We start from the raw sequence: 12,462 nt of genomic DNA, 5'->3' as shown, positions 1-12,462 counted from the left end.
TAACAATAGTATCTAGATAAGCCTGCGTGAATCTCAACTATTTTGTCAATTACTTTATGAATAACGTGCATCGATTACATGTCGAACAACTTGCATGCATCTCAATTATTTCGTCATTTACTTTATGAACAACTTGTGTGCACCTCCGCTATATCGTCGATTACTTGTTGAATAACTTGCATGCACTTCAACTATTCCACTCATTACTTGCTACCACTCACTAGTATAAGTTTTGCATAACTCAATTGTAGCTCGACTATTTCGCCTATTACTTACTACCTCTCACTAGTATAAGTTTTTCATAACTTTATTTATCGAGACTTGGACAAATGCCCTTATTTGAATTAAGCATACCATAATCAAGAGTGATCTCATGTAAAGAAGCAAAGGCTAGCATGACACAAATTATTTCCTCTAGTAAGAAAATTGAGGGCTGTACTTTTTTGTCTCATGAAGTAAGATAGAATTTACCTTCCCCTCACATGTACATGATAAGTAACTCTACTATTAAGTACTACTAATACTATTGTCTAACACCCCAAAAAACTCTTTGGGTTGGACTACAAACTATAGCCTAAGTCATAGTACAAAGTTAGACTATGATTCTCCAATTAAAGATTTAAATAAGTAGATATAAGCACAGAGGAGATCCCTATGTGTTTTTTATGGTTTCCCACTCCGCATTTGGTATCCGTATTGGTGCCCCAACTTATCTGGATTCCTATCAAGATTTTGATATCAGGCAAAAACTTTGTTGAAATTTCCATGATGTCCAGCAAAATGGACCATCTCCTCTGCTGCTAATTCTTCTACTAATAACCTAAAGATTGAAACTTCAACTTCCATTGCAGTTTCTTCCCTTTTTTCTTGAAAGTTTTTCCAGTCATCAAACTCGGTTTTCAAATCTGATTCGACCATCATGTCGATGGTGTCTGATCTCACATGCTGCCATGAATCTAACCTCTTGCATACTCTTCCAAAGACTACTTCTTCCCTATTGTTCAAACTGTTATTGTCGGTCTTCTCCTCGGATATCAAGTCCGAGACTAGCCTTTTCATGTCGAAAGGGATTGTCACTTCGCTTGCAAACGTGTCATAATCCTGGTCTCTGTATGATAACACTGAATCATCATCATCCTCAAGATCATCGTCGCCTTCTTCTTCTTCTTCTTCTTCTTCTTCTTCGAGCATCAGTTTCTCGAGCTCAATAGGATCCAACTCTGCTAGTTTTTCGAACCTACGAAGCTTGTACAAAAGCTGTTGCTGTGCTCCTGATATCAATGCAGGACAATCAACATAAGTTCTCACTCATCTTCAAATATCTCAGATTTTTTTCAAGAGAAAATCCAATTGGAAATTTTCACTAAGAAGATTCAAAATATAAAGAAGTAAACATATGAAAAAGCCAAGGGGATACATCTACTATATATACGTAGAAAATAATTTTAACCTTGTATATAATGTGCAATTTTTTGACGAAGGGGGTTCTGTTACCACCTTCCGATACCCTATCTCCATCCATGCCAAAAATAATAACAATTTTTGTTGCTCTGACTCTTCAAAAATGTCAATGGGTGCGTGTCGGACCCTCCCGAAGTAGTGCATTTTTGGAAGATCCAATACGGGTGCGACAACATTTTTGAAAAGTCTGAGCAACATAGGAACAAACGAAAGTAACTACTTTTACTCCTTTGTGAGTTTTAGATATCTCTGTCCCATTTCACTAGGATTTATTGTTACTGTCCCAAAAATAGTAGAAAAATGGCATCTTATGTTATACCTATAAATGTAATTTTCAACTATGAACAAATTACATAAAAGACCCTACTAAATGTACCCTTATCATTTAATCAGGTCCCTGAATCATAACAGTCTGAAGAAAAACACTGAAAAGGGCAGAGTCCAAAATTAGCAAATGTTTTTGAAATTCAAGAAGTTTGATAGTTTCTTCTCAGAGTTCAATAAATTGAAGAGAGGACAAGCATATCAATTAAGTGAAAAACCCCACCTGTACTAAATGTGGATCATCAGGCAATTAATAAAAGATTTAAGTCATATACACGGATAACGTAAAAAAGAAATCGCACTACAATATAGTTTAACCTCTTATAGTATGTTAATTATCATTTTTACCAAGTTACAGATTAGCGTTTTTCATAGAGATTTACCTGTAGTTACATTATTACGACATGATTGTGTAAATATTTTTCACATCGCCAGGGCACTAATTGTGTATGGACAACATGAGGTCACATTAACAGAAATGATGTACAAGACTTACCATCAAACCAAAGCAATATGTCATGTTAATGTACAACACACAGTAACACGCACATACAAATCTTTTTATCAAGATTGAAACTTCTTATGGATCCCACATGAAATAATTCAGCATATATCAAAGTCAGCATTATCAAGTTGGTTATGACCTTACAATTATAGTATTAATATCCAACCAAACATGTCCTTTGAGAAATCAGCATTTCCATAACTACTGATGATGACTTCACAACCAGCAAGATACTACTAACTAGTATTGATACAACTTAATATACAATATCATTGTAATCAGCTATATGAATTTTCACTGACTTATCACAAATTATAATCATTTATCGCACATAAGTATTCAAAATAAGTTCGAGGTAATGATTTACGTACTCTGTACAAGCGCATAGTTGCATTCGCTACCACAATCGTCGTCTTCCTCATCTTCGTCCTCGTACTCATATTCGCCTTCATGTCCATCATCATCAAACGGAGGATCCAAGACAGAAACCGGGCTGCATTGTTCTTTCTCATCTTCTTCTTGTTCAACATTTGCCGAACCTTCATAGTTTTCTTTGTCCTAGACACAAGAAATCCAATTATTAAGTACAAACATATAATAAGCTGCATATCAAGAAAATGTATTATTTTACTCATTTGATGGAATGTTGTACCATTAGGCCATGAATTATATGATGTTGACTGCTGATGTTTATTCCATATACTTTAAAATTTGTCAATTATAATACTCTCTTGGTTCCAAGTTACATTATATACTTTCTCTTTTAGTCGGTCCCAAAAACAATGTCATATTTTACTTTAGAAACTATAAAAATATAAGATTTTTTTTTTTACAAACATCCCGCTGGAAATTGGCTCGTCGTTAAGGGATTTCTGACAGGAAGGCCGTCAAAAACGTTTTCGACGAGCAAATTTCTGACGGATAATCCATAGGAAATTCACTTTTTAAAGTAAGGAAACTTATAGTTTACATAAATCTTTATGGCTTGTTTTAAATCATAAATTTCAGAAGAAAAAAAATTATTTTCTTAAACTTCATGTTCAATTAAAGGCCACAACATAAATTGCTACTGAAGGAATATGGAAAAGAGTGGTGTAGGAATTAAGATATTATCAATTGGATCCAAATGAAAAAAACAAAAAAAACAAAAAAAAAATTGGTTTTGTCCTATTATGAAAAATTGTGTCTTTTTTTATATTTCCTTAGACAAGGTCCATCAAAAAAAGATTTTGGTGGCAGAAGCGTGATAAAAAATGGTACAACTATCAAACAAATAGAAATCTCTAGTCATATAGAAAAATGACAAATTTCACCCCTAATAAAATTGTTTGATTATTAAAATGACAAAAATTTCAATGGCCATTTTTGTCATTTAATATCGATAATCCGGCCATCGAATTAGACCAACGAGATCCTTTTGCCGATACGTAAAAACCAGGTCAAACTTAGTCAGCTAAGTAACTAGTTGACTCGGACAACATAAAATAGTAACAAAAGATTTACCAGGCATAATTTTTCTGTCACAAATTAAATTAAAAATGATAATAATAATAATAATAATAATAATAATAATAATAATAATATTAGTAGTATTAATTAACAACATTAAATAGTAAGAATTACAATTTTTTTCGAAAAAGGTTATGATATATTATATACACTTAAAAAGATTTAATGTTGCAATTAAACATGTTATAACATATTGCTAACCGCAATTAACTCTAGTTACTACATTTTAGTAGAAACAACAACATACCAAAATTTACATAATTTGGTTTTTGACAAGACACTGACAAAGTAGAATGACAAATGACAAACCTTTCTTGTATCAAATCAGATAATATAAGTTTCCACAAAAAACTTAAAGTAAAAAAGTGAACATTAAATGGTAAGAACTTATGATTAATTTCGAACAAAGTTGAGTATATACTCACAAGATTACTCGCTCTGCCCCAATTTATACAAAGCTGTATGACAGTTCACACAGCCATAAAAATTTATCTGACTATAAATTGTTACTAAATATAAAAAGTCTGTACTAATTATTTTTGAAATTGAGTAAAAAAAAAAAGTCACATAAATCGAAATAATATAGCAAATTAACATGTGAAAAGTTACATTGAGTTAATTATAGTTGCATTTTAGAGAAATATCATTAAGTAACCAATGAATATGTATTATGTTTGGTTTGATTAGGTTTTAATTCTAATAAAAAACCGACCCAAACAGAAGCATGAACACGCCCTACTGACAAAACAGAGACAGAAAATGACAAACCTCCTTATTGTGAACCGGAGATGCTACCGGTGATGAAAAATCTGGCGTCCGGCAACCTGTCAACGATGGACATTTCTGAAGAGAAAATCTAAATGGACTTAAAGGACTTGAACAATATTTGTCAAAATCACCATTAACAAGCTCCTCAATTTCCTCATTATCAGACAAACAACTACTTGAAGTCTCAAAATCTATAGATTTTTCCTCTTCATTATTACTTTCAGACCAACCAGCACTACTGAGCCTACTATTATTACAAGAAGTACAAGAACCACTTCTCAAGTGTTCATCACAAACTTCTTCACGTCTTCCCACGAAAACTTCACTTTTAATAATTTCACGTTTCTTGCCACTATTACTGCTCTTGATTTTCTTCAGAATCGACCCGAATAAACCGAACCCCGACTGGGTTTTCTTCGGGTTTTTCTGAATCCGCATTGCGGCTTCCAGCAGCAGAGGTCCGGCCCGAAATACTTTTCGGGCCGGGCTTTTTGATGCTGCTGCTGCTAGGCCCGGAGAGGGGGAGGGGAGGAAGGCTTTTCGGGCCGGGCTTGGTGATTCTTGAAACGAGAAAAAACAAGCGTGTTTGCATAATGATGTAGTATTGTTGTTGTTGTTTGGTTTTTGTTTTTTCCATGGTTGTAATGAATATTTGGAAGGAATTTTGTTATCGAGTTTCTTGAGCTGAAGACGTCTATCAGCAATGTAATGTTTAAGTTGAAATGGTTCTTGATCTTCTTTTAGAAGCTCATGTAAATGCTTTTGTTGTTGTGCCATTATAGAGAAGGGAGAAAGCTATGACCCAAGACCTTAATTCTACAAGTTTTGTAGATTTTTCAAATGAGGTTTTTGAGCTTTGTTGAAGAGTTTTCAACAAAGAGATTTTCGAGTTGGAGGTGTAGTGGGGATTGTATTGTATGTGGGATTTGAAAAGTGGGGAAGTTGTGTACATATAGTTAGAGACTCGAGAAAAAAAAAAGAGACCTATGATGGGGCATAGAGACCATACAGAATTTAAAGTTTACTTGTTATTACGTCAATTTTAAGTTAGTACAATAATATCCGGTGCTATTTGATTAAGCAGAAAATTTAAGAAATAAATTAATTTTTTTAAAATTTGTGGTTCAATATAAGTTTTAAATATTTATATGGTTGTAAAAGAGAAATTTTAAAATTAAATAATTTATAAATATATAAAGTGACACTCTTATTGAGATAGATTAAAAAAAAAAGTGTGGCACATATTGAGATAGAGAGAGTAACTGGATGCATGATCAAATATTTATAGATATTTTGCATTATATTCTTCTCATTTATGTGAAGGTATTACTTCACGTCTTATTTGGAATCAGACGGGACAACTTTAAAGATAGTTATGATATTAGATATTGAAGAACAGATGGATTGAAGCAATTTTTCCTTGATTATATTTATTTTAAAATGTTGTGAATCTATTATATTGGTTAATAATACTTTTTATGTAATGTTTAATTATGTAAATTTTATTTTAAAATTTGTAAAGAATTTGTAGTAAAAATTAAATATTTTGATCCTTTCTAACTCTTTCACATAAATTGGAAGAAAGAGTAATATTTTTTATATATACAAAAAATCTGGACAAAAATTACAGAACTAGGGTGGGGGTAAGGGGTGGGGAGAGGGGGGTAAGGGGAGTTTTTGAGGAAAGAATAAGGAGACTTCTAATTCAAATCTGGAGTGTTTACAAGATCGAGGCAAAGGTGGATGATAAATACATAAATAATTACACATAAAAAACATGAAATAATTGGTATTGTAAATAAAAGTATAATACTATAATATGGTAACTGAGGTGGAACAGTAGATGTGTAGGACTGTGGGGTTTGTAGTAATAGTGTATCACAATCAGCAGGCAAAGCTTTTGTCTAGATGATCTTTATTTTAGCTGATGAATAGAAGGAGGCTAGAAATAACTTAAGAAGGATGGTGCCACTTACCTGTGACACAACAAATTGTCTCATTCTGTAACTTTACTTACATAATTGTGTCTATTATGTCTATAGGTGGAGTAGAGAGAGTGGCTGCGAGTCAATAGGTTGTTTGGGTTGGGGTGGTTAGTAATGGATGAGGTAAAAGTGAAATGTTTTTATCCACATGGTAGGAGGTAGCCTTTAGAATAAGAGTGGCATAATTTAGTAGTTTTGATTCAAATTATATGTGTGGTAAAAATTCATTAAATATATGTAAAAGTTAAGTTAAACTAAGGACTCCATTATTAGCCTTTGAGATCGTAATTCTAAAACTCAAAACATGATATTCAAATATTGAATTCGTCTCGCATGAGGTTTTGACGAGATCTCTTCAATTTGAACTTAACTTCTTAATTGATTACTCATGAGTGAAATTTTTCGATAAAGAAATCCTATCTCAGTCAATACGGTGGAGATATTATCCTTCCATTCTTAATCAGACGTTTCGGATTGTTTGAAAGTAGAGAATTTTTTGCTAAAAATTGTTTAAATCCTACTTATGTGAATTTGAATTAGTTAAATATGTAAGTTCTGAATATCAAATCATTATATTCAAAAAATAAATTCCTTAATAATTTATTTGATGTGAATCTAAATTGATCGAGTCAATCTGTTCCGAAGGATGAAAAGAAAGAAAATTACAAAAGCTATTTGTAAGGAAAAGGAAAATAAAATAAAAGGCAGTAGAGCTGGCAAGCAAAGGAAGACAACCAATCACAGAATACCCGAGAAGAGCGCTGAGAGGGCATTTGTGGACCAATTACACTTTTGCTTGTAGCTTTGACACCTTTCCTTCTATGACTAGCATTATATGTTTGAGGTTTTTTGTCATTTAAAAAGTTGTCATGGTCCAATGGTTTTTTTTTTTTGTTTCCTACATGTTTGATATTCGTATTAGAGTCCCATCATATTTAAATTACGCACTACGGAGCCTACTTTGGAGGAGCGTTCCCAACACGATTTTCTTCGTTTTCATTCAAGACCTCTGATTAAGGATGAAAAGACTCTAACAATTCTACCATAATCCATGTTGATACCATAGTCCAATGGTTATTGAAATTTTCCCTTAGAAATACTAATATATGTAGAATAATATTTTGATCGCGTAAAGAAAATTTATACTATTAAGTTACATTTAACCGTTGTATTAGGTGACATTTTTACTTTTAAAATTATAAATAGTTTTTTATTAAAAGTTATTATGTATTTAGTGTTTAGATAACTTATAATATAAAAAACGAAATGTTATATCATCGACATACATAAGTTAGACTTTATTTTTTAATATGTCAGACGGGAGCAAAAAATGACTTTCTAAGATAAAAATTATTAGATGAGTTAGCATCTGAAATTAACTCTAAATTCTTTGGTCCTCCGGACTTGAGCTAGTTTTGGTTTGGCCATATCCCAGAACCTTCGGGAGAGTTCGTGTTGGATTTTCCCCCTTTTGATTTTGGTTTATCCTTTTTAACATAGTATTTATGTGTTTTATTTTATAGGTCTAAAATTCGGATCGATATATGCTTCTAAAAATTGTTCCAACTCTCTTTGTATATATTTTTGGAGAAGAAATGATATATATAAACTTACTTTTTGTCGGATGTGTGAAAAAAGTCTCACATTAATAATGAAAAGAAAAATAAGATGTAGTGATTACTTTTAATATGTTAAACCTTTTTTGAAAAATTGTACAAGCTTCATCAAAATGGTCACTATCGCACTTTACTAATCGCATCTTTTATTTGTTTTAATCCCAAACTTATTTTGTTTGTTTTCTGTCTATCGTAACGCTATTTTTATACCACTAAAGGTATAGTAAGAGGATCTAGATCCTTCCGCTCTTAACGAGAGCTTTCATATTAGAATGTTAAGAATAATTGAACTCTTGATAGAAAGTAAGAGCACGTTTGGATGGGCTTATGCCTATAAGCTAAAAAAAATAAGGTCGGTTAGTCTAATTTTTATTTTTTTTGTTTATAAGTTGTTTTCAGCTTATAAGCTGCTTTAGATAAGCTAAGTCAAATGAGCTCAATTATTTTTTTGAACTTATTTTAAGCACAAAATGACTTTAAGCTGGCCAGCCAAACACTCAAAAAAACTGAAAACAACTTATAAGCAACTTATAAGTAACTTATAAGCCAATTCAAACGGGCTCTAACTCCACATGTAGAAGTCCTAAGCGATGTGAACCCAAATTACCTGAACTAGTGTATTTCCAACATCATGTGGTTAAATTTAAAAATTAAAAAAAAAAAACTATTTCCTACATCACTAGGGGTGTGTGGTAGATGGTCGATTATCATCCATGCTAATCAGTCATCTCGGATTCGAATCTTAAGAATGAAGAAACTCTTGATAGGGCGCTTTTTACCTTTAGAAATTCAAAAATAATGCGAATTTACATTAATCGGATCAATAAATTCCTAACGTAAAATGATTAAACCAAAAAATAACACACTCTTCTATGAGCTTGTTTGGATGGGCTTATGCCTATAAGCTGTTTGCAGCTTATAAGCTAAAAAAAATAAGTTGGGGTAGTCTAACTTATTTTTTTTGGCTTATAAGTTGTTTTCAGCTTATAAGCTGCTTTAGATAAGCTAAGTCAAATGAGCCCAATTATTTTTTTGAGCTTATTTTAAGCACAAAATGACTTTAAGCTGACCAGCCAAACACTCAAAAAAGCTGAAACCAGCTTATAAACAACTTATAAGCCAATCCAAACGGGCTCTATGTCAAGACATAAGTGTCCTTCACTAGACTGGAGACGTCTAGCTCCGTTGCTTAGCCATTCATTATACTATAATTTAAAAAGCTTTGAACCAAATAATTTGTCAGTGTACCAAGCTAGTTATGCCTATTCTAGTAGCAGAAATCACCGTCTGTACCAATTTAACTACTGCTATTACTCCCTAGTCCCTATATTATAGTTGCACTTTCACTGCTTGTTTATTATTGATATTAGAGTCCGGAACCAGAATGATCCAAAAAAAAAAAAACAAAGTGAATCAAAATACTCCAATAAAAAAAAGTAGTATCAAAGTTTCTTTAACGCAGTAAATTACTACATTAAAGGACTTAACCATAACGGCACGGCTAAGTTTAATAGTGCAGTAATTTACGGCCAATTCGCAGAATTGCCCTTCTTTTGGGGTGGTCTTTAAATTTTGCCCTTCATATTTGTGGCCTTTAAATTTTGCCCCTTATATTTGTGGTCTATAAGTTTTGCCCTTCGCTTGGATACCTAAGGTTCTGGGTTCGAACCCCTCCTCAGGCATAAAATAAAAAAATAATTTCGCAAGGCAGGGCTGGGGGGAGTGTATGCCGGATCCAGCATAAAGTCCTTAAGGAAAAACTAAAGTTATGTCGGAGGGAGCATAACTTTTCCGCAAGGCATAGTTTAGTTATGCCTTATGGAGCAAAATTTTTTCTTCAGGAACTATGCCTTATGGCGCAGACTTTTAATTAAGGCATAACCAAAAGTATGCCACATAAGGCAGAATTTTTTCTTAAGGCATAGACTTTGCCTTATAAGGCAAACTTTTAATTATGCCTTAAGGAAAAGTTCCGCCTTATGGGGCATACTTTTAGTTATATCTTATGGGGCATACTTTTAGTTAAGGCATAGCTAAAAGTATGCTCCATAAGACGGAACTTTTCCTTAAGACATAACTAAAAGTTTGCCTTGAAAAGTAATATATATATATATATATATATATATATATATATATATATATATATATATATATATATATATATATATATATATGTCTCAAGGCAAAGTCTGCCCCCTCCGGCATAACTTTAGTTGTTCCTTAAGGACTGTATGCCGGATCCGGCTTACACTCCCCCCAGCCCTGCCTTGCGATTTTTTATTTTATTTTATGCCTGAGCGGGGGTTTAAACCGAGAACCTCAGATATCCAAGCGAAGGGCAAAACTTAAAGAACACAAATATGAGGGGCAAAATTTAAAGACCACCCCAAAAGAAGGGCAATCCGTGCAAAAAAAATGATAATTTACTGCGTTAATGACGCCTTAAAAAAAATTGTTTGAATAACAAATTAAATTAATGTGTTATACAAGTCTCATAAATTTTCCATCCAGTAGACTTAAGTAGTTATAAAAATAAGATAAAATTATAAAATAAGAAGTATATAGTAGTTGTAAATTGGTGAAACTTTAAACGGTCATAATTTGCGCTCGGATGTCCGATTTACGCAAATTTTTTTTTGAGTTATTTTTTAGAGATCTAGCCACCCAAGGCGGTTTGGTTGGGCCAGTTTTTAGAAAAACGTCCTTTATCCCATTCAATTTGAATTTTGCCCCAAATTGGTACACAAATTTCATTCATCTTTAGTAAAAATCTAATGATAAAAAATACATTTCAAGATGGTAATTCCGTGGTAATCATATTTTGAATGTCAATTTCAAGGCTCAAAATTCAATTTATGAAAACAAGTTAGATAGCATTAGTGAACATTATAAAAAATAAAAAGTGTCTACCTTGTAGGTTTCACCAACTTAGCTTGGCGGTTTACTTCTTTTTTATGCCAACCACCTGGGATCAAATCTTGGCGGGAGCATTGAGAAGGTATTATGAGTAGAATACATTAGATATATTATGGGTGCATGGTGCATGATGCATGATGCATGATGCATGGTTTAAGTAAAAATTAAATATATTTTTTACGTATCTATTTCTTAATGATAAATCTTATTTTACTCTTTGTTACCGTTTATAACTAACTCACGTGACATCCTAAACTAATTATTAAAAAAAAAAAAATTACGCATTAACTAAAAAATAACATGCTAAAATAAAACCACGAAACGACTACCCGGAGTTTTATTAATTGCACAAAAAAATCGAGTTCTATATGAATTGAATCACACATGACAATGAAATTATTGTCTATGTCTATAGACAAATCACACAGTGAATGACAATAAATATTTTGAATTTAAACAATGCTACAATTATATTTTTAAGAAAAACGAGAATACGATTGAATTTTGAAGAAAATGATATTATGTTTATCAGTAGCTTCAAATTAAGTAAAAATGATACTAAGAACTAATTCGGAGCTGTAACATTCATCTACTAACATAGACAAATCACATAGTGAAGGATAATGAAAAGAAAAGTAATATCACTTTTTTTATCTATTGGACTTAACCGCGCCGTTACGATTAAGTCATGCGTTAAAGGTACTTTGGTACCACGTTTTTTTATTGGAGTATTTTTGTTCACTTCGATTTTTGGGTCATTTTTGTTCCGGACTCTTGATATTACATGATGATTAGTAGTAATTATTTGAGTTGGCAATGAAGGTACAAGCAAATTTGAGTAAAAATTGACAAATAACCACTGTTTCAGCTCGTGTAATTGTAGTGTTTTGAAGTTTCAAGTTTCACAGATTAGACTCAAGGGCAGGTCTAGAATGACGTCAACGGGTTCAAGTGATTCAATAATTTTTATCTGGACCCTACATATGTACGTATTAAGAAATTTACTGAATATTTATATGTATCTGATCGTAAATCTATTATTGTACATTAACTTGTAGTTATTGTAATAAGATATAAATTTTAAATCCTGAGTCCGCCTTAGGTGAAACTCCGAGACATTGTCATGAAGTTTTACTTGTGAAATTTAAAATTTCACAACAAAGACTAGTTTTTTAAGACAAATTCAAAAAGTAGCCAGTGAGCGCAATTTTTACAAAAAATAAAATAAAATTGAGGTGTTTATTCATGCAGATTTATAGCTCCATCATCCGATGTTTCGCTTATATAATTGGTGATTGATCTTGATGCTTGTTTTGCATTTATAATAAATGAGACTGCTTTTGCACTTCTTGAAATTGAAATCCTAGATGATTAAAAA

The 12,462-nt window shown here is 32.2% G+C and overlaps 1 protein-coding gene across 1 annotated transcript; it reads right to left on the bottom strand.

Annotated features, from left to right (window-relative positions):
• Nucleotides 1-376: 376 nt before the first annotated feature.
• On the bottom strand, nt 377-5,526 carry LOC132629894 (uncharacterized). Its single transcript, XM_060345301.1, has 3 exons — nt 4,568-5,526; nt 2,662-2,848; nt 377-1,271 (listed from the first exon to the last, which is right to left on the bottom strand). Exons 1-3 carry the CDS (start codon nt 5,342-5,344, stop codon nt 739-741), a joined length of 1,497 nt encoding a protein of 498 aa, XP_060201284.1. The 5' UTR covers nt 5,345-5,526; the 3' UTR covers nt 377-738.
• Between the last annotated feature and the right edge of the window lie 6,936 nt (nt 5,527-12,462).

Source organism: Lycium barbarum, chromosome 3 (assembly GCF_019175385.1).
Source record: "Lycium barbarum isolate Lr01 chromosome 3, ASM1917538v2, whole genome shotgun sequence".
NCBI classification, from domain to species: Eukaryota; Viridiplantae; Streptophyta; class Magnoliopsida; order Solanales; family Solanaceae; genus Lycium; species Lycium barbarum.
The sequence above is the reverse complement of the archived record's forward strand: the minus strand, read 5'-3'. Positions and strand labels throughout refer to the sequence as shown.

Bases quoted from the DNA above. Each gene is read 5' to 3' on its own strand.
- LOC132629894 (XM_060345301.1), bottom strand. From the start codon at position 5,344: ATGGCACAACAACAAAAGCATTTACATGAGCTTCTAAAAGAAGATCAA. The intron at 2,849-4,567 runs GTTTGTCATTTT...TCTTGTGTCTAG, and splicing joins CTCCGGTTCACAATAAGGAG to GACAAAGAAAACTATGAAGG. The intron at 1,272-2,661 runs GTACGTAAATCA...CATTGATATCAG, and splicing joins CAACTATGCGCTTGTACAGA to GAGCACAGCAACAGCTTTTG.